General features: G+C 47.0%; 2 protein-coding genes across 2 annotated transcripts in view; one reads left to right on the forward strand and one right to left on the reverse strand.

Annotated features, from left to right (window-relative positions):
- The window catches only part of LOC135912682 (uncharacterized), a 169675-nt gene that overhangs the window by 135370 nt on the left and 10873 nt on the right, over nt 1-23432 (reverse strand). The window lies entirely within an intron of this gene.
- LOC135912685 (uncharacterized) overlaps nt 1-23432 on the forward strand; it is a 32210-nt gene that overhangs the window by 2092 nt on the left and 6686 nt on the right. The window contains exons 2-6 of the mRNA XM_065445199.2: nt 942-1124; nt 7667-7880; nt 12133-12280; nt 16048-16166; nt 21565-21712. Coding sequence (XP_065301271.1) covers nt 942-1124; nt 7667-7880; nt 12133-12280; nt 16048-16166; nt 21565-21712 — 812 coding nt within the window. The remainder of the gene's footprint in view (nt 1-941; nt 1125-7666; nt 7881-12132; nt 12281-16047; nt 16167-21564; nt 21713-23432) is intronic.

Below are 23432 nucleotides of genomic sequence, written 5' to 3' on the forward strand. Positions count from 1 at the left end.
GTGTGTGTGTGTGTGTGTGTGTGTGTGTGTGTGTGTGTGTGTGTGTGTGTGTGTGTGTGTGTGTGTGTGTGTGTGTGTGTGTGTGTGTGTGTGTGTGTGTGTGTGTGTGTGTGTGTGTGTGTGTGTGTGTGTGCGTGTGCGTGTGTGTGAGCGTGTGTGTGTGTGTGTGTGTGTGTGTGTGTCTGTGTGTGTGCGTGCGTGTGTGTGTGTGTGTGTGCGTGCGCGTGTGTGTGTGTGTGTGTGTGTGTGTGTGTGTGTGTGTGCGTGCGTGCGTGCGTGCGTGCGTGCGTGCGTGCATCTCTCAGCTACCACGTCCCCTTTTCTTAACAGCCTCTGCACGAGCAACGGGGACCCACAACATTTTATGCTTAATATATTTGAAATGCTCTATGTAATTAAAACAATGATTGCTGGTGTGTTTAAAACATGTTGTGGTCACTCGGAGGCAGCGACGTCAATGGCGCGTTGCGGACAAAAACCATGAGAGCAACAACCGCTTCGCGGTATAGATCACTTTGTCGCAATTATCATTCTCTCAGTGTAAAGTTTCACCGCTGTGAAGAAAACGGGCCACTCGATCTTGAGGACAAGCTTTACGGCTATAGTTTCTGTAAATACGTGGGAACAGAAAAAAGTTGTTTATTTTTTCTTGGCATTCCCTGCAAGCGAACTGAATTTAATTTTGTTGCACAAAGATGAGAAAGCTCAAATATACCGACTGTAGAATATATACCATATGTATACCATATATAGAACATATATATATATATATATATATATATATATATATATATATACCACTGTAGAACCAGTGACGAAGGAAAAAATATCTTAGAAATTAAAGGAATTCTTACTTAATATGGTTCATGCAATGCAATATTTTCATCGTCTTTGTGATCCTAGTGCCGTTTTATTAACCTATTATGACTTTCCGTACGTAGTGTCGGATTCCAGTCAAGACACGGAGGTCGATTTCGGAGGTGAAGCAGGTGGCAGCACAAGCGGAAGTGGAGCAAGCGTACAAGTACCGAGTAGAGTAGGCGGAACCGGTGGCAACCGCCAGCCTGGAGGCGTTCTCGATCCTCCTCCAGTCTCCGTCGTGCTGGTGACGCCGAGACCAAGGCGTAAGTCGGGCTATCGCGCTTGTGCTGGTTACTGTCGAACACGTAGTTTTTTCTTTTTTTTTTTACACGCTATTGTGAGAATACGCGAGGCTACTGCGCTGTGGAACTAGCTCGACCGTAACTATTGATATTGAGGGGAACGTAATACTGAGATTAAATGCGCTGTGGGTGTTGGTCTGCGTGAAACTTAACTGAGCCAGCAAGGCAAAATGGCGCATCACGACAAGAGATGCGCCGGAAAGTTCAATGTTGAACGCGTCCCTCAGCCACCATGGTGGTTCTGTGACCTTGTAGAGGAATCGGAAGAAGTCCGGTGGACCCTGTCTTATGAAACAGAGTTCCAGCGCACAATTGAACAAGGACGAGGAGAGAAAGACAACACGAACGCCGGTACTAGAAAGTATATTCTACTATACTTTCTACGGTACTAGAAAGTATATTCTACTATACTTTCTACTCTACGGTACTAGAAAGTATGTACCGTGTATTGTTGGTTGATTCGCTCTCGCCTTCACGGTCTACTTGGAGCAAGGGAACTCCGGGAAAAGGGGGTTCTGCGGTGCTTTCTCACGGGCCCCAGAAGTTGTCACAGGCAATTGACAGACGAGGCGACTAGCTGCGGGGTCAGCTCCGGAATCAAGAGGCGCCTGCTCGGCTCAAGCGTATCAAAGCCTGTCTACGACGACCGACTCCACACGGTGTGTTCAGTGATACCAAAGTGCGGAAGTGAGTGTGTAAACCCTCCCCCTCAATGACGGGTTGACTACGATGACTTTGGACGCTCCCATTGGACGAAGGTTGAACGGCAGTTTTCCCTCACCGATGGATGTAGGGAGGACAGGGGGATTTTCAGCAGCCGTTAGCGCCTTGTTGGTGTGCTTTCGTTTTCAGTCACGCTAGACTGGTGAAATTTAGCGTTCTTCACCCTTCATGTAGATATTGAAAATAAATCCCATATTCCTCGTTCTCGATGAGAACAAGTCCCTCTCTTCAACAACGTCCTCAGCGTGGATGAGACCCCAACTCCTACAGCTCCCTTTCCCGCAGTGCTACCAACTCTGGAAAACAATTCCCTGGATCTACTGATTTCAAGCCTTGCTTAGGCAAATAAGGAAATTTTTTCTGATAAAGGTAAATTTCTCGCTAGGACATTGAAGCGGCTAAACTGCTGACGTGATGGCAATGTTTTTATTTCGAATACCTCAGGTTACCTTCCCATTAGCATGTGCAGTACTACTTCATCGTACAGCAGTGCAGTGAACAAATTTCGCCAAGCAAACGAAAAGGTGTGGATGTCCTGGGTCCTTTAACGAAGTTCTGCAAGTACATTTGCGCAGTTCTTACCTTTAGCAGTGTTCGTACTGTCTGTTCACTCTGAATTAAATATTTATCTGTAAACGGCGATACATGCATATGCGAGAACATTAGAAAAGGCATGACGGACGCCTCTAGGCTTAACCGAACACATACTTAGCACGAAAATTTGGTCATGGCACTGTACAGCCAACTATATATTCACGCGTATATTAAAATTTGACCTGGAACCACCCATAGGCAGGGCAACTGTCGATAGAGTCCCCTTGTTCATGTGATCGGGCTAATGTTGTTTTATAGAAGAAATAGAAATTATTTGTGTATTTGTTCCCTCGCTGAAAATGACGTGCAAGTGCGCAAATGGGGTTGTGCCAGGTCGTACACAGCATGCAAAACAAATATTCATATCTATTGCATTGCTTTCGTGCAGTGGCGCACTGTTTCTACGCTCTTACATTCGTAAGGGAGGTCCAGAGCAAATATCACAATTTCAAACAAGGTTCCGTGTAATTATGGCACGTCACTCTAGGCGCAATGCACTTTTGAGCGACAACAAAGTATACATGTGCTGACGTCTTCTTCTGTTAATATGGCTTCCAATAAGAGGCCGTGTTGTCAGCACTACTTGCACTGCGACATCCTTACAGCTTGACTTCAGTGCACTTCATTATTCGAAGCTTTTAAAACGATCATAGAAATAAAGTCAAACTACAAAATTTGCAGTAATTTCCATAACACAAAAAAACACTTATCATTACAGAAATCAAATTCACGAAATGTGAACAAACCCATTTCTAGCGAACTACTAGGGAAATCTTAGGGAACCTTCTCATACGAGTTAGGGAAATCTTAGGGAACCTTTTCATACGAGTTAAGGGAAAGCAGGTTTCGGAGGTTGGCATTACTGCTTTCACGTTTCAGTAGTTTTCGCTATCGTGCACGGCAGCGCTGGTGTTGCTGGCTCACGAAATTCACTCAAACTGCAAGTAACACGGAATGCCATGTCCATGTGATGCCACGCAATGTCCGAAAAATTGCGGCGCGACTGGCCGCTCGAGGCACTTTGCGTGTATTCGCGGGCTTCTTTCGCGCTCGGAAGTACACTTTTCTATAGCAAATATTGAGCAACAGAAAGCTGTATCGGGAGTGGTTCGTTTTGCCCTACAATTTTCTAACTGACCCTTTTGATCCAATTATAATGTTTGAAAAGATGAATAATTAAGACTAATTATCTACTTAAGCGAATGAAATAAATTACCTGAGTATCTCCAAGCGACGGGAAACGATATTACCTTGGTTCTGTCCAGCTACGTGGTACCTGCAAACTTTTAAATCTTGGCGCATGGTAGTTGGGACACCCTGTATGTAAAACCGACGGTGGTAGAGACGCCTCATGATGCCTTGTTCAACCACAACACGCAAGAAAAGGTCTTGCGCTGCGCAGGTCTTCCTTCTGAAGGAAAGAAAAGGCAATGCTCATGATTATGTCACTGTCGATACTTTACGCTAGCATATATAACTTTCCGTGTCACTGACGTACACGTACATTTCCGCCATTTCGGTCACACCATGTCCCTGGCGTACTCGTACGTTCTCGACGTTCTGTTGAGGGCAACAATACTAAACTGCATTTGCCGTCATCTGTGTCATCTTGTTTCCTTATGAATAACCGAAAACAAACCGCTGTGTTCGTTTTATGATATCTGAGACAGCAACCCGAGAATCGGACTGCGTTCGCTCCCAGAAAACCTTAGATTGAAAGGGTTCCGTAGACAATATGGTTCGTCGCTGTAATAACAGCTTTGTGCCCATTCTGGGTAAACTATGCGCCATGAGAGTCCGCCACCAGCGCTGCTGTTCAGGTCATCTTCGACGATGGCTCGCCATTCTGCGACGCGCAATAGGACAATTTTGAGCTCTAATGTTTTGCCCCTTCTGGAAAATTTCCCGAAAGTCCGAATCGCCCTATTGGCTCCCTTTAAATTTCCTTGTTTATTTGGCTTAAACTAAGCAAGCACACATTGTGCGCAAAACACATGGGGAGAGGGGAAGGAACGGCCGACATGACCACAACATGGCAACGACTCTTTTTATTTTGAAGGAACAGCAAATTTACACAAGAAAATAACTCTTCCAAGGGCCACAGGGTGGCGATAGCAACGTGCAACCAGCAAAGAATCATCTTAAACTATGGCGAACTGGCGAGTACGTTTGCCCATATGAGCAGGAATTGTCGCGATTGAGAGAGCTTGCTATGCCATGAAAGGTATAATTTATTTAAACTCAAACTGGCACCCATCCGGAGTAATAAAGCAAATTAACGCTTGTTCGGCTTTGGCAACCCTTCGTTCGACACGCACGGTCCAGAAATAGCGTGGAGAGACTCGCGCGCCAGGCGAGATGGATATGTAACGCCATTGGCCACGGCGGAACGTGTCCCGTCTCCATAGGGAGAGCAAGCGCACGAGAACTGAGGCAAGCGCTGGAAGCCCAACCATTTACGAGAGCGGTGGGCTTGCGCGGCGCCGAGCCATTCCGGGCGCCACCAGCCGGGAGCTGATTACATTACCCTAGTGTTCAAACAAACTTGGCAAAACAAACGGGCCGACAACGAATTGGGAGCAAGCATGATTGCAAAATTCGACTGCAAGTCAGGCACGTAAGCTTTCTAATGCGTGAATAAATGTGACTTGCGCATTCGGTTCCGTAATTCATGCACATTACAGTGCTCGAAGCAAAACAGTGCAAAACAGGCCACCACAAGAAAGAAGTCAGCTGCAACGGACCGGCTCTTTTCGTCCGTTTTAACCAGACGTGGAAGACTTATGCGACTCCTCATGAAGGATTCATCCCTGTCATTAGGGACAAGATCGAAGACTTAAATGAATTTAAGTTCATTTGTGCGACTGGCATAAATGGCGACCAGTTTCTAGAACTATTGAACTTTTACCTTCGGTCCGCCTTTGTTATTTTCGAAAACCAGCATTATGTGCAACGCAAAGGCATTCGCACTGGGTCGTCACTCACCGCCATTCGATGGAATATATTTCTTAGCACCTTTGACAAGCGTGTAAATACAATTCTGGATAAGTCGTGTGCTCCTGCCGTACTGAGGTACGTCGACGACTGCGTAGTGATCGCTAACGAAGTACCGCAGTCGAGGCTAGGAGACACCACAGAAACTGTAATTAACACCTTTACAAACAGGTCGAAGGCTATCTATAAACTTCACGTGCGACAATTACATTCGTTCCTTTGATTTGGAGCTTCCGTTGTTGAACACGCATGTGTGTCGGGTGTACCAGACACGGTTGACCAAGCAGCTGATTTCTTATGGCAGTGCCCACTCCAAATTAGTAACGGAGGAGTGGATATATGACGAGTCCAAATGAAGCACTAAATAAATGTTGCGTTCACAAAGTAGATAGCAGCTTTAGTAAACAGGTCACACGGCTGAGCCAAGCCTGCTTTCCGTCATATTTAGCTTATAGAGTTTGTATCTTCTTCGATAGATCAAACAAGCAAAGGTGATAGGAGGAAGGTACAGGTGGTCCCACATTGGCACAATGTGTTTCACAACATCAAGAAGGTTGCGCAAAGGTACAATGTTAATGTTAAGTTCGCAGTGTAAATTGTCCAAGACATGCCCTATGGAGAAAGCAAAACGAGGCCCTTGCTGTATGAAACATGCAGTGCACTACACGCACTGCACAAGAAATGTCGTCAATGAAATCCCCATAAGCTGCAACCATGTACATATTGGGCAAAACGGCGCCGCAAATAACAATGCGGGCGGGCATTTGGCTGAGCATTGCAAGCGTTGAAAGTGCCCTCCAAACCTCAATCGCACCAAGTTTCTGGCACGTTCCGGAGAAAGACTAGAAAGGGAGAGACTGGAAGGCTTTTACATTGCGAGGGCCGAGGTCTCGTGCATTAGCTGCCCGCCAGTAGCATTTGCCTAGAAAGAGATTGCGTTTCTGGTGCGACAGAGAGTTCACGACATCACGGTAATGCAATTCCTTTTTTTATAGTATATAAATGTTGTTTCTTCAAACAAAGATTTCGTTGGATGCCTGCGTGCGTCCGTTGAAGTAGCTGTCTTAATTTCGTCCTCGTCTCTCGTGCGCTGTCTTTCCTCAGGTATGTTGCACCAACTCGCCCACATCAAGCTCCTACCGCTTTTAGTTCTCATAGACCACCTGCTGCACGCAACAGACGTTTCATGCACCCCACTGCGGCTGAGTCTCAGATACAGCACATACACGATCTGTTTTATTTTTTTTATGTACAACGCCTCCACGATCTCTCTATTAATGTTGTCTTTGTCTCTTCATGAAATGTGGTTGGCCGTGAATGTCGGTCTGCAAGCACACTTACGCCAATGACCTACGTATTGGGAGCGTTCCTCGCTAGACTGGGACAAATCTTGTTCGCTGGGCCCATTGATCACACACCTGCCGCTTTGGTCAACGTGCGACTTGCCGCAGGTTTAGGTCGCCTAGTGCACTACTGCAGTTTTGTGCGAAGTGTAGCGCCTCCTGTGTTTTGTTAGACAACTGATCTGTTGCGCACAACATCGTCTCTACGTGAATACCAACCCGGCTTTCAGTTCTTGGAAAACGCACGCACACTTGCAACGCACACGCGTTGGTGCGCGCGATCTTAAAGAGGAACTTAAGGGAATTGTGAAGGAAAGGTCCTTAATTCCACACAGGTCCACGTTTCTGTTTGGATACGCCTAATCTGACGCCTAGAAAGTGATTTAGGCGCTGGAAACACAATGTAAAGCTTATATTAGCGTTTTGTTTTTATATGATGGAGGGAGTTCCCGGATGTGGATAGTTTAGCATATCATTTACTACTCAATTTATTAATGTACTTACTCTACTTTTAGTCAGTTATCATTTCACTGTCTTCATCGCAAGAATATACTCTCCATGGCCGGCAATAAATGTCAACAACTTGTTTCGTTGACGCGCAATGGCGTTTCGGGTGTTGTGGTGTTCTCGGCTCACTTGCAAATAACGACCGGCAAGCTGAGCCTGCAGCGCGTGTTTCCTGCATTTAATTTGCCGCCACGGTGGCAATTGCCAGCCTGCTCCGCGCTTTCCCTTTCCTGTTAATTGTATATGCGTGTTCGAAAGAAATAATAATAATAATAATAATAATAATAATAATAATAATAATAATAATAATAATAATAATAATAATTGGCCGCCACGCTGCAGCATCAGGCGCCGAGGTGATCTGCACGGTGGGCAGCTTCGCGCTCTTCGACTACATGTACCCGCCGGACAAGCTCTGCAACTACCTGTTCTACACCGACGCCACCGTGGTCAATGGCTCGCTGCACGGCGTCGAGGGAGACGCCAGCTGGAAGCAGTTCAAGGCGCACATGAAGACCTACACCATGACGGAAGGCGGGATTAGCTTCGACGCCCGGTCAGTGAACATTGAACCGCGTGTCCCGAGCTATACTCCCGATTCATCTAGGCTTATCGGTGACTAATTCTCCGTGTACAAAGGGAGTAGGCGCCGACGTCATAACGGCTGCCATATTTGGGTTCAACGAAGACGTTGAATAGCTGCGCGTTACCTATACTTGCGGACAACTTTCTGTGGCTATGAAGGAAGAGAGCTACGCAGGCAGAGCGCGCAGAAGTGGGAGCGCCTATGAAATGATTTCCCGCTGTTTAATCCACGTTAGTTTAGGCTGGGGAAGAGAAAACATAAACACCTAATAAGCAGCAGTTAAATAACATAGAACAGACCACGGAGTGTAAAGCTTTGCTTATTTTTCGGCTTTTCCCTTCGGTATAGAACTGGAACTAGAATAGAACTGGCAGAACTTTCGAAGTTAATCAACAAGTGTGAGACAGCTGACATAAGGAAGTATAATATGGATAGAATTGAACATGCTCTCAGGAGCGGAGGAAGCCTAAAATCAGTGAAGAAAAAACTAGGAATTGGAAAGAATCAGATGTATGCGTTAAGAGACAAAGCCGGCAATATCATTACTAATATGGATGAAATAGTTCAAGTGGCTGAAGAGTTCTATAGAGATTTATACAGTACCAGTGCCACCCAGGACGATAATGGAAGAGAAAATAGTCTAGAGGAATTCGAAATCCCACAGGTAATGCCGGAAGAAGTAAAGAACCCCTTGGGAGATATACAAAGGGGGAAGGCAGCTGGGGAGGATCAGGTAACAGCAGATTTGTTGAAGGATGGTGGGCAGAATGTTCTAGAGAAACTGGCCACCCCGTATACGCAATGCCTCATGACCTCGAGCGTACCGGAACCTTGGAAGAACGCTAACATAATCCTAACCCATAAGAAAGAGGACGCCAAAGACTTGAAAAATTATACACCAATCAGCTTACTGTCAGTTGCCTACAAACTATTTACTAAGGTAATCGCAAATAGAATCAGGAACACCTTAGACTTCTGTCAAGCAAAGGACCAGGCAGGATTCCGTAAAGGCTACTCAACAATAGACCATATTCACACTATCAATCAAGTGATAGAGAAATGTGCGGAATATAACCAACCCTTATATATAGCTTTCATTGATTACGAGAAAGCGTTTGGTTCTGCCGAAACCTCAGCAGTCATGGAGGCATTACGGAATCAGGGTGTAGACGAGCCGTATGTAAAAATACTGAAAGATATCTATAGCGGCTCCAGAGCCACCGTAGTCCTCCATAAAGAAAGTAACAAAATCCCAATAAAGAAAGGCGTCAGGCAGGGAGATACGATCTCTCCAATGCTATTCACAGCGTGTTTACAGGAGGTATTCAGAGACGAGGATTGGGAAGAATTGGGGATAAAAGTTAATGGAGAATACCTTAGTAACTTGAGATTCGCTGATGATATTGCCTTGCTTAGTAACTCAGGGGACCAATTGCAATGCATGCTCACTGACCTGGAGAGGCAAAACAGAAAAGTGGGTCTGAAAATTAATCTGCAGAAAACTAAAGTAATGCTTAACAGTCTCGGAAGAGAACAGCAATTCACAATAGGTAGTGAGGCACTGGAGGTGGCAAGGGAATACATCTACTTAGGGCAGGTAGTGACGGCGGATCCGGATCATGAGACGGAAATAATCAGAATAAGAATCGGCTGGGGTGCGTTTGGGAGGCATTCTCAGATCATGAACAGCAGGTTGCCATTATCCCTCAAGAGAAAAGTGTATAATAGCTGTGTCTTACCAGTACTGACCTACGGGGCAGAAACATGGAGGCTTACGAAAAGGGTTCTATTTAAATTGAGGACGACGCAACGAGTTATGGAAAGAAGAATGATGGGTGTAACGTTAAGGGATAAGAAAAGAGCAGATTGGGTGAGGGAACAAACGCGAGTTAATGACATCTTAGTTGAAATCAACAACAAGAAATGGGCATGGGCCGGACATGTAATGGGAAGGGAAGATAACCGATGGTCATTAAAGGTTACGGACTGGATTCCAAGGGAAGAGAAGCGTAGCAGGTGACGGCCGAAGGTTAGGTGGGCGGATGAGTTTAAGAAGTTTGCAGGGACGACATCGCCACAATTAGTACATTACCGGGGTTGTTGGAGAAGTATGGGAGAGGCCTTTGCCCTGCAGTGGGCGTAACCAGGCTGATGATGATGATGATGTCTGAGGAAACGCGAAACCGTGGCATGTGGAAGCTGCATCGATTCAGCGTCTGTTCCGAGCAACCAAAAGCCCCGTCAAACTCAGGCGGACTACTCGCTGTCACCTGTAACTTGCCGTATTCGCTGGCGTAATACACTTAGCCCCGCTTTGGTCCTTTAGAAAAGTTTTACAAATGAAACACGCAATACACCTCACCTGACTCAGCGTCCATGCTCCGCGCATAGCCAAGGTGACATGGGTCATGCGCACACTGCACTTATATATATTTAAAGAAACTGGATAGCACATGTTCGATTCGCGAATGAAATGATTAGTGCATTGACTATTCCATTCGTAGTCTTTGGAAAGCACATTACGTCAAAAAGTAATGTGTAGATCGCGATTTTCATAGTGGCACGAGCATCGAGTTGCACTTTTTTCTTGCGCAGCACTTGCGGTTCACCTTCTGAGACGACCGGGGACGAAATGCAAAATAAATCAGAAAAGTAAATCGAAAAAGAAATAGTGCATGCAGTACAAAATTGATGGGTTTGATTATACTTTACTGAAGGCACTGGTCAGTGGGCATGGTGCTGGTGTGCTGGGGAAAGAGAAGACAACGAGAAGTGCTGGCTTCCCCGTTACGATATAGCGCCGACCTGTTTAAGCCTGCCGCTACAACCTATAACTAGTGCTGCTAGGCGAACACCCCCGTTGCAATAGACATGATGTCGGAGCATAAGTTTAGTATCAAGTTGAGATACTGGTCTATACAATAACTAGAATTAGATATCACTGACTACCAAACACCAAAGCACAGAATCGTAGACTTCAGAGACTCACTACGTTAGCGCGACATTGGGGAAATTCCTGGAAACCCGGAAGTAGAAAGCGGAATTAATGACATCCCTAATGACGTCACGCACAAGGTGGCATGATATTTAGCCGGCTAGTTAATAGAAATCAGTTGCCGGGCATAGACTGAACATCTGGCCAGCTGAGCGGATGTGACGCCTTTTCCTCCTCTCTCGCTTCTCCTTTTCCGGCGCGCACCTGCGCGCTAGCGACACGCTCTGACGTCAGCACCGGAGAGGTGCTGACGTCAGAGGTGCGGAGAGGGTAAGATGCGCTTCGTGCGCCACTCGCTAGGGGGCTACACCCCGACAGTTGGCAGGCGCTGCGCTTCCTCCTCACCCTCTCTCGCTCCTCGTCCGCATGTCGTGCCGGGGGACAGGCGTTCGCACGCTTAACCTAACGAACACCAACTTCGAGGTGCGAGTGCCACTAAGAAACGCCTAAGTCAAAGATTAGGGTCGCCTACCATTTTTATTATCTAGATCGTGATATGAATCTTTCATTCTTATGAAAAGAAAGATCTGTCGAGCTCTTTTTTTTTCTCCGGTGTAATGAACGTATATTGAACTCCCCACTCAAGTTGACACCAATTTGTTTGGAAAAAATGGCTGTGGCTTAGGTAAGGTTAAGCCCAGGATGCGAAGCATACTAGCCTTTATTTTAGTTGTTGAACCACTGTTTAGCCTGGTGAACTGCTGTTGCTTGGCTATATTTGGTTCGGCTAGACGAAGAAACAACTCATGCATTACTTCTTCGCCTTCAAGAGTGGAACGCGACAGCGTTCCCGTCGACCCGCCAAGGGGTGTAAGACAATGGGCTACAGGGCAGCGACTACGCGCCCCGCATTGGACGCGGTGAGCGTCGAGCAAAGCAGCGTTCGGCGCGGCAACGAAATGTGCGCCTGAGCAAGAGACGCACGCCTTAGAAACAGCGCGTTTCTAAGGCAACAACGCATTCACTAGAGGCGCTTTTGTACCGCTTTGAAGCGTTGTACTCGTGGCTCAGTGGTAGCGTCTCCGTCCCACACTCCGGAGACCCTGGTTCGATTCCCACCCAGCCCGTCTTGCAAGAGTTGAGCCAAAGCCACTTCTCCTCTGTCGTGACGTCACGGTGTCACGTGATTTCATGGTCACCGCCGCGCCTGAGGAGCTGGGTTGAGCCCTCGTAATATGCTTCGCATAAAAACGATGGGTGAAGCATACCCTTTTTGTTTCTATGCAGCTACTTGGACCCGCACATGCTGCAGCACGTGCAACAGGAACTCGCCAATCTCGCAGCGGACAACATCAAACACTACGGCTTTCTCAAAGTATTAGGACGACTTAACAGGATCGATGTGTACCTGCTTACCGCCATACTTGCGCTTAAAGTGAGTACACTCCTTCCATATGCACTGCTAAATAATTTACTTAAGGGTGTAAATCGGCCAATAACACGCATCCTTACGCCCGGTTTTGGGCATAGGGGCGTGGGTTATAGCCCGATTGACACGCTTTTTCGCTTTTAAGGCTGCAAATTATTTTACAGTGTACCGGTCATGTTCAGGTCACGTTGGTCTCCAACTGTGCACTTATGTTTCGCAGAGTTGCGCGAACAGAATAGTTGGCGTGGAAATATATATTGCTTCAGATCTTAACTATGAAGAGTTTAAAGAGCAGCAATCTTTGTTTGGCACGGGACTTGATGCCTCCATGAGCAGCTTGCTTAAAGTAAGCTGCACCAGCCGGTCCCGCGTGAACCAGTTTATAGTCAGGTCGGCAACGTGCAACTGCGACGGAAAACGGACGCACAGAGAAAAGAGAGTCGCTAATCGTGCGTGTGCGCTTCATTGTCGCTGCGACCTGTTATCCGCGTCGTTAACGTCTTATAGCATGCTTTTACCCTTAACATATTACGTGCTGTCAGAATGACAGCCACCTAACACCGATACGTGAGCTACATGTTACAAGTACGTATTTCGTGCAACTCTTCTGTACGCTCAATATGTCAGTAGCGTATGCAGAACTCACGGCGAGCAGAAGTGGTACAGAAGTATAACAACGACGCATTGCACTCGCGACACGTTTAAGGTCGCTACGCATAAGACATTCATGATGATACGTTTTCTTTGGTGTCAACCATTTCCCGCACTAGTGCTTACATATTTCGATTTAGTTCAGCGCCTTCATTTATTTTTTACTGAATATATTTGCGCAAAATACATTTCTTCTAATGCTGTCTCTATTTAGGAGCCATATGAGCAGTCGTGCAATGGAGTCTTAAATGTGACTGCACCGTTACCCGAGTACAAAAAATCCGCAAATTGTTTCCAAACGTCCTTCAGCACTTTTCGTGAATTTTCGTACCTAAAGTTGACGGCGAAGTAGTTTATGTACTTTCATATATTTCATATTTATTTATTGTTACCTCAAAGGGGCGGCGGGAGGGAGGGGAGGGGGGTAAGGCAATGTGGGACATTACATAAAGGCTGGGCGATTTGACGGTGAATTATGATTGTGACGATTTCTGCAGGTCGTCAAAAATAGATTTCAAGAAGGCAAAGTTTTTTATAGTAGCAATGGAACTGCGAAGAGCATTCCAGTTTCACGCAGTGTGCCAAAGAAAGAAAGATTGCTCGTATACGTAGTCGTACGGGCCCATGGTGGGTAGGCCGTGTTCATGTGGCTGGTTGCGGGAATTCGGTGGGCAGGTGTGATGAACGTGTTCTCAGGAGAAAACGCGATTGATGTAAAAAAAGCCTGTGGTAAAAGTATGGGCGGGTTCTTTTGCGGCGACGAGTTAGCGGGGGTAAATCAAACTAGGATTTGAAAGCAGAAACGCTGGCGGGGAAAAAAGTAACCACAGACTACGAATCGTGCGGCTCGGCTGTGGACTGATTTCGAGGGCGTACGTTAAACGATACTGGGGAAGGTCGAACGCAGAAACACGAGTATTGCAACCAGGGTTTCGCAGGCGAGAAATCTTGGATCACGTGGTGCTAAGGCTGTGTAGGTCGTCAGAAAAAAAAGGCAGGAACCCGATTAGCGGAATTAAGGACGTTGGTAATTTGAAGTCACATCTGGAGAAATGTGCAGACCTAAATAATTAACAGCAGTAGCCATGAAAACTGCCGTATCGTTAAGAACGTGAGTATTTGGTGTATAGTTACGTCCACGGTTAAGCGATATTAGCATCACTTTGTTTACGTTAGGTGACATTAACCATTTAGTGCACCCTTCTTGGATTAGTTTAACGTCATACTGAAGAATAGCGGCACCGTTTGATGTGGTGATGGGGCAGTAAATTACACAGCCATCGACAAAGAGGCGTGTTTAAAAGGATAAATTGCGGGGCAGGACATTACTATATATTACAAAGAGAAAGGGACCTTGGACTTTACCTTGAGGTTCACGAGAACAAACGTAAGCAAAACCGGAAGAGTGAGAGGTATGATAAACGGATTGTTGCATTCATGGGTTAGGGACCCATGAATGCAGTGTGGGACCGTCCGGTGGAGATTAAGGCGTGAAAGCTTAAGTATTAGACGAAAGGAGGGGCATTTGGTCAAAAGCAGACAAGAAAGATAGCATCAGTGGAGAACTAAAACCAAAGGCTGGTGTAAGTCACGAAGGATAAGAGCAAGCTGAGTGTGACGAGATATCTCTTTCCTGGCGCCATGTTCGTTGCGATTTAGAAAAGTATAGAAAGGTTGTAATATGAGAGTATGCAATATGCTACGTAATATTTGTGCAAGTGCTCTTAATCCATAGTGGCCTGTATTTCAGGGAAGAGGATCGGTCACATATTTTTTGTAAATTGTATTGTAGCTTGCACAGTCTGAAAAAGCTGTGAAATTGTTATGTAAACGGAAACCTTCCTTTGTACATTGGCTATCAATGTTTCGTTTCGACATGGCGTATTCCAGTGAAACGTTTCTTTCTTTCTCACGGAGTTTTTTCCCCTCTAAGTAATCCTACTTGTACTGCCAGTGAAGGGGTTGAGCCTAATTTCTTCAAACTGAAGGTAGTTTTTTTTTTTACTTTGACGCCCCCCTAATGTGCGGTAATAGCCCTTTTCTGCCGGGGATAATATGAAGTTCCACAATACACCGACGCCGTCACTGCACCGTGACAATAGCGTCGAACTCACTCGCCATCCCGTCAGCTCTGATTGGCCAGCGGGGCTGCCCCGACCTCTGTGATTGGCTCAGAGCGCCACCAACGTAGATCTGGACCATGGGGCAGAACTTGAAGGCTACCTCCTCTCGGGCCACCAAATATACGCACTTGCGTGTTACGCGCCATAGCCACACCAGAATGAGAGGCGGCAGCAGATTCAGCTGACAAGGCGAATGCTTTAAACCTGCGAGGCGCCAATCGTTTGTTCGGTCGCGCAGTATGCACTCACGGCGCAAACGATTCTGGCGTCAACAAAGACAACTTGCAGAAGCATCGTGGAGTGCTGTCCTTAACCGTTTACCGATCATCTGCTATATAGACCCCGCAGTGGAATAACGAGTAGCCACTTTTTGTTCTTCCCCTTCTCAACTCGACGCTAGGCCATTTAGCAAATTACACTTTCGTGGAACCTAAATTTTCTCCGTTGTTGGTTTGAGTTTTCCCGCGCATATCTCCTTTTTCACAGAATACCTGTTGTAGTTAGTATCCCCTTTCCGAATGCTGTTACTTGCAAATCGATGGTTCTGGCAAAAAAAGGACGATGACTTAGTATCAGACCAGAGAGAGAGAACACCAAATGGAACCGTTAACCAAATGAAAGAGCTCCGTGCTGTGGCAGAGAGCCAAACATAAAAAAAAAAGATTAACACAACTCGGCTATTTTGCTGCGTTCTCGAGTCATCCGTCGTCTTTTCTGCCATTAGCCGGAATTACGCTTACGCAGTACCGGTTTTATTAACTTTTATCGTCTCGAAATTTGTTGGCCTCGTCATTGCTACTTTGCACCAAGTAATATAGCAGCAACCGCATGAAGCAAGAAATGAACCCAGGAAAGCAGTTGGGAAACTGAACTGTTACGGCTTATTGAAACGCATAAGTATAGAAGTGGACGAAAAAACATGTTTGTTGATTGCCCTCATTTCCGCACCCATAGTTCTTGCGATTTATTGTTTTGCTATTTTTCACCACGTGCTTACAGAAATTGAAGACTCAAGCCTCCGACGCCAGCAGAAGGCTTGTGCTGGCAATCGGTTTTTACGATTACAACGAGCCGAACGCCTGGGAGCGCTACGGCTCCGCGATCAAAGAAGCCGTCGAGTAAGTATCCCGCGTCGCTGACGCCGCAGCCAGTATTCCCCGTGTGGTTCACGCTCGTTCGTGTCGCAAGGAAGTTATGCAAATCAAGCGCACGTGTTGGTATCCATGGGGAAGCGGAGCCTTCGCGAAGCGGCTGTTCAAATGCTATAAGTTTGGCCCATTTCATTCGTGCGTCTTTGGCCCCAAGGAAGCTGCTGCGTCACGCCTCGGCTCTCGCGATCCAGCGCTACGCAGTACGATACACGTGACGATCACCTCGGAGCTAGGTAGCGTCTGTACGATAGCGTAGTGTACGTGTTATTGTGGTCCAATGCGTGGTTCGAGCATTGGGTTCCGGGTACCGAGGTTCCATCCCACCGTCGGGCAGGTCACTCGATCGATCCCCTTAAAGGGCCCCTCACCAGGTCTGGCCATTTTGAACTGGCACGTGCAATGCACCCAACGCGCGCTAGCGACGGTGCCTACAGAGTATTACACTGCTACGCCCCATGAAAAAAAAAAAGCTGTCATTTCAAACCAAACGTCATGCGGCGTCCTCCTCGCGGGCACCGCGCTTCCACCGGGAGAGCCGACGTCAATAGCACAACTGCGCTTACGTAGTTCGCAGCACTGTGACGTCACTGGCACTGACACGTGACTGAGAATTAGTTGAGGCAACAGCAACAGTTATTTGTTTGATCTCTTGTTTCAATAGACGAAATAAACCATAAAGAAACAACAAAACCTACAAACCGAATTGCTGTGCGTCTTTGTTTTATTATGCACCCTGAATACAATAAAGCAAGGCGAAACGCACACGCACAACATATTAGGGCATTGTATGAAAATAATCCCACGTACAACACAATATACACGGATGCAGCCGCGTATTCGAACGTACAGTCGAACGCCAGTGATGCCCAAAAGAACATCAGGAGGTTCGCAGTGGCAATCGTCGACACGAAAGCACAGCAACAATTTACGGCATCCGTCAAGCAAGGCAGGTACTCCGGCGGCTGCCGAAACTTTCGCCGTGGCAATGGCCCTCGCTCACGCGGAACGCACGCACAAGAGCGTCACCATAATAACAGACTCACAAGAAGCATGTCGCCTTTTTCTCAGGGGCCACGTGACCAAAACATTACGAGCAATAAAAACAGCGCTAAACGACGGGACGAGTGAAGGGACACAGACAACGGCGCTGCAGCGCCGTTGTTTGTGTCCCTTCACTCGTCCCGTCGTTTAGCGCTGTTTTTATTGCTCGTAATCATGAACCAACCAGCCCAAATGCGTACTCTTTTGCGGACCAAAACATGTCACTCAATAATACCGACGAAATTCGCCCATCATCACCGGATCCTATGGCGTCCAGGTCATACAGGCCTTGAGGGGAACGAACTGGCCGATTCGCTAGCCCGAGGTATTATTAACCGGGCAGACTCGACTGGGACTGTCCCAAGTAGCCACTGTAATGACCCCAATCCAACGGATGCCCGGGCGATTCTCGCTCATCAGCGTGCGACCAGGAAAAAATACCCTACCCCTCCCCCACAAATCAGTGGAGAAGAAGCCGCCAGCTGGCGCAAAATTCAGAGTGGGGTATTCCCCCACCTTAAATTACAGAATACCATGTTCCCCACTCGCTACAGGCCCGACTGCCCGTGGTGCGGAGGCATACCAACATTACAACACCCTAATTGGGATTGTGAATCACACCCGTTTGATAAAACACACCACACAATGGAGCAATGGGAGGCACAGCTAACGAGCTCAGACCTGGCGGGACAACAGTCCTTCATAAGACAGGTGAAGCTGGCGGCCGAGGCCAGCGGGGTCTTGGACTAAAGGGTCTCCGACCACTGCACGTAAATCGTTTAAGCCAATAAATGTTTCTCTCTCTCTCTCTCTCTCTCTCCGTTTGAAAGTTGAAAGTTGAAAGTTTATTTAACATAATGAATGTATACAATTGCAAAGTACACACTTTTGGGACCCAACAAATTTGTTAAAGGGTCCCTACCGATTGTTATCAGGGAAAAAACACTTCTATGGCAGCTGTTTTTTTTTATACTGCAAAATCACACAAAACCTAAATAGCTGAATAAGTAAAACAAGAAAATACAGTAGTAGGGAACATTTCACAAATGAGATACATTTTTCTAACAATTTTCTTTGTTACGTCATCGAAAACATCGGCACAGGAAAATAAAAAGAAGAAAAGTGAGGACATGTGCAAGCATCCGCAGTGTTACGCATTGTTAATAAGTGAGAGTTTTAATCGTTTAAGAAATGTATGCAATGTTCTTAGAGTGCTTAGCTCACTATCAAGCTTATTCCAAACTGAGGTACCTGTAAACTGTAGTGTAGAGCGACCGTAATTAGTATTTACCTTAGGCAATAAAAAAACGACAGCGAGGTGTGTTTTCAACATTGCGAAGTGAGGGATGGAGCGAGACTGTTGTCAAGGCCAGTTTTTCATGAACTATTTGATGCATGACGGAGGCGATGTTGTATGTTGTCAAATCGTAAATGTTGAGAATGTTAAGGGTTTTAAATAAATCTTCACTCTTAATATGCATACTGTTGGGTGCTATAATGCGAAGAGCTCTCTTTTGAAGTGTAAACACTGGTGACAGATGAGTTTTGTATGTGCAACCCCAGCTCGCTAAGCAGTAATTAATGTGAGAGTGAACAAATGCATAGTAAAGATTGATAAGTATGTGGGGAGGGAAATAGTTTCGACATTTCGACAGCACATGCAAGCCATATGAAGCCTTTTGAACTACGGAACGCACATGAAGGCGGAATTTTAAATGGTTATCAATAATAACACCAAGAAATTTTGTCTCATTAGATTGTTTTATCGGATGGTTATTGTAAACGACATCTGAATGAATAGCCGTTTTCCTTTTTTCAGAGTGAAATAAGATAAAAACTGTCTTAGTTGGGTTAAGGTGAAGGGCATTCATTGTACACCAACGGTGCAAAATTTGTAATTCAGAGTTAAGTTTATTAATTAGGTTGCATTCTTCATAATCTGCTATAATAAGGTTAGTATCGTCTGCATAGAGTACAGGGGTAGCACACACAAGCTGCGAAGGCAGGTCATTTATATAGAGTAAAAAAAATAAAGGTCCAAGTACGGTTCCCGTGCTAGGCAGTCGCGCACGCATAGAACAAAAGTCTCGTTTTCTGCCGTGTTACAGCCCACGATCCTGCTCTGTGATGCGCTTGCGTCTGCTTCGGCGTTCGTGTGACATTGACTAGTATAGCTAGTCAGGTGTTCCCCTGCAAAGCGCGCCAAATTGTGCGCTGCGTGAAACGAGACAAACGCAACAGCTCGCGCCCAAAACCGTAATCAAAAGTGCTCTACGCAGCAAGAAACAAAATATACGAGGGGAAAAAAGAAGGCGGCGCCTGAGACGTAAACGTAACGCGATCCTCAAGCTCCGGTATATTGGAGAACGAATTTCGCTTATGCTATGTTCACACTACGGTCGTAACGCGCGTAACGGCTCTTTTGGCGTATCGAACGTAACGGCTGTAAAAAACGTTACGGCGGTTAAGCCGGCACCTTTGTTCACATTTACTGCTGCTTAAATTACGGCTTTTACAACAGGCTAATCAAATTTGGTACTGCAGAATCGACGTCACCAGCGGTCCAATATGGCTCCTGCCAACATGCGAGCGCTGGCCGAGATCGAAGAAATTCACGCTCAAAACAAACTTATAGTCATGTATTCAATCGCCCAAAGACGACGAAGGCGACGCAGAAGGGTTTGAGTGCGGCAAGTATTTCTCGACAGGGCCGTGGACGGCGATTTTCACAACCTTTTCGCCAAGCTCCGAGTTGGTGACGCTGCGATGTTTCATAACATCATGCGCATGTCAGCAGTTCCGCTTCTTTGAAAACCTAGTGAGACCACCCATCGAAGTTCGGAGCACGCATCTGCGGCCATCGATTTCCTCGGCGGATAAACCAGATGAACTGAAAACAGTCTCGCAAGGCGCACTGCAAAAATGTTCACGAACACAGCCAATCGTGCGCACGGATTGGCGGAATGGCACTTCCCGCGCCCGGAGCTGTCTGCAGACGGGAGGATGGAAGTGTCGTCACCGGTTGTTGAAAGCCGAAAGCTTATCGGTCATTGGCTGTGTCGCAACGGTCGTAACATAACAGTCGTAAATGTTGCCGACCCTTTAACACTCTCACCCACGATTTTTGCGAGAATTGCGCACGTTGGTACCTTTACGTTCGCAGTCTGAACTAGACGCATACGCGTGTTGCGCTTCCGCTTACGTATGTTACGAAAAATCGGCGCCTTACGAACGTAGTCTGAACATAGCATTACAGAGGCTAGACGGGGCCAAGTGGAAAGAATGTCTATGACGCTGGCGTCCTGAAATCGTGAGTTCGCGCGCACTTGAAATATTTCCATCTCGGCTAGCACGGATTGACTCACAGGCTCGTTGGTTCGTTATCACAGAAGAAAACAGCGCTATCATTATATTACCTATTATTGAACCAATTTGACATATTAAAAAAATAAATTATGGGGTTTTACGTGCCAAAACCACTTTCTGATTATGAGGTACGCCGTGGTGGAAGACTCCGGGAATTTCGACCACCTGAGGTTCTTTAACGTGCACCTAAATCGAAACACACGTAGCACATGAGTGTTTTCGCATTTCGCCTCCATCGAAATGCGGCCGCCATGGCCTGGATCAGATCCCGCGACCTCGTGCTCAGCAGCCCAACACCATAGCCACTGCGCAATGACGGCGGGTCAATTTGACATATCCTTGCGGTAGAACGTTCCCTGGAGGGCACATAAGTTTCAGCGTATCACCAAACTTTGCTATGCGGCCTGGTGAGGGGCCTATAAATGCCAGGCTTTCCTTCTCTCTTCATTGGACTTTTCCACTGCTGCTGCAGCTCCTATCGCTGTCTTGAGCGCCACGTCTGGAGGCTGTTCACAGCGTGCATATACATGGCAGGAGCGTCGCAGAAAGGAGAGGAGACAAGAGAAACTCGCCTGGATCTTTCCATCGCGTCGCTAAACCCGTCGCACGTGGACAATGCCATCTGGAGCTCCCTAGGCGTCGCCACAATACTCTCTTGCCAGCTGTAATTATCCGTGAACCCTTACCTTCAAAAGCATTGCAGAAATGGCACCGCTTCCCTTTCTACTCTAAGGGGAGCCTTTCAACTTGGAAGTCGGAAGCAAGAAGTAGCGCCAGTCCTGTCGTATGTGTTCCTTTTGTCCTCGTCTTTAGAGCGTTTTTATGAAAACTGCGAACATGAACGAACTCGCCCAAACCAAGAGGTATTGTTGCAGATGTTCTGATGGCGTTGTCCGCTCTTTGTCAAATAAAACTGAAATTAATTGAAATCAATCACGTTGCGCTTATCTGGACGCAGAAAGACGGAGGCTGACACGGTCATCGCGATCAGTTCCACTGGCTGGATAGAGAACCTACAGACGTGCCTCTCCGCTCCAACCTCGGTGTTCGACAGCAAGAGACTCACCGATCCCCAGAGAACAGCTGCAAAGTCCTACCCCGACCTCGTGAGCACTGCAACAGGCCCTAGCTTGCTTGAGTGTTTGTAGTGCCCAAGAAGCATGCTTAAAAACCTCAAGCCAACGGTAACTCAAGCATCAGCTGTGATATGTCGTAAATATGAAAACAGAAGTCGAGGCGGTCGACTCCACGTGAAATCCGAGTGCGGATGCCACACGCATGCGGATGAACTTATTTATTTATCTATTTATTTATTTATTTATTTATTTATTTATTTATTTATTTATTTATTTATTTATTTATTTATTTATTTATGAGCTCCGGATTCGCTCCGTGCGATACGGCCATAAGCAGATATCACCACACCCTTGTTTGTTTAGTGTTGCAACACGACGACGCCCAGGCGCAGTTGCGCAGGGCCGGGGGGATCGCGCGTAGCGTGCGCTGGCCAATTAATGGAGTACTGACATTGTATTTCTGACTGTACAGTTTTTCTTCGTCAAGTGAGAGTCGTAGACCTCTTAAGATTAGAAGCTATACTGGCCACACTCGGAGCGCCTCAACCAACGTGGTCACGTGGGAGCAGATCATTGCGAGGTTGTGATCCCGCTCGCTCGGTCGGCTCCTATGCTGCTGCTCGTCTCGAGAGCCGATGTAGCAGCATGGCGAACGACCGAGCATGCTGGAGTGAGTGTCAAAACGCCGCAATGTTTTGCTCCCATCAGACGACCTCCTGAGTCATTACGTCACGACACAGAAGCGACAGTGAGAATGACTGTAGAAAATCCAATATAAAAAGTCGCAGTTTCGCAGTCTCACTAGGCAGTCAGTAGTCTATTGGGTAGCGCATAAGGCTGCCGTACTGATGTAACAGGGTGCGAAACCAACCATCGGGCCAACCAACCCCGAGTACGTGGTAATGTGTACATACGTGCCGATCTTCAACGATCCTCCTTCACGCCGACATGTGTCACTCTAGACGCGGGACAGAGTAGGTACCGTTCTTCGAAGGAACTCTTCGACGCCGACTTGGAGTACCGGGTACGGCCTACTCGCTCTATACTTATCCCCAATGAACACATCTGATGCCAACTCGGGCCATTAGCTTTGTGCCAGTAGGTGCGTACTGCTCTTGAATGAAAGTCTTTGACGCCAACTTGGGTAACTCGGCATGTGCTTGTCTCCAATGAACCTCTTCGGCGCCAACTTGTGTAACTCAAAATGTGCTACTGTGAAAGTGCCGCGTTCCAATGGAGTACAAAGATTCCTTTGGTTTCCGCGATGCTGAGCAGAATCAAAACCCACGTCACAGGGGTTCATCAAGGAAAGTGACCCGACGCATGAACAGGCTTCCCCACTGGGCAGGTGCCGTTTTAACACGACAGCGTTAAGGAGCTCGTGTCGCAGAAAAGCCGGTGTCGTCGGTGTCGGCGTCGGTGTCGGCAGCGTTGGCCGTGAGCGATAAATCCCAGCAGGCACTTCATGAATAAAAAACAACTTGCAAGATGGGCTGGGTGGGAATCGAACCAGGGTCTCCGGAGTGTGAGATGGAGACTCTACCACTGAGCCACGAGTTGGATGCTTCAAAGCGGTACAAAGCGTCTCTAGTGAATGCGGTGTTGCCTTAGAAACGAGCTGTTTCTATGGCTCAGGCGTGCGTCGCTTGCTCAGGCGCACATTTCTTTGCCGCGCCGAACGCTGCGTTGCTCGACGCTCACCGCGTCCGATGCGGGGTGCGTAGTCGCTGCGCCGTAGCCCATTGTCTTA

This window comes from Dermacentor albipictus, chromosome 7 (genome assembly GCF_038994185.2).
Source record: "Dermacentor albipictus isolate Rhodes 1998 colony chromosome 7, USDA_Dalb.pri_finalv2, whole genome shotgun sequence".
In the NCBI taxonomy this organism is placed as follows: domain Eukaryota; kingdom Metazoa; phylum Arthropoda; class Arachnida; order Ixodida; family Ixodidae; genus Dermacentor; species Dermacentor albipictus.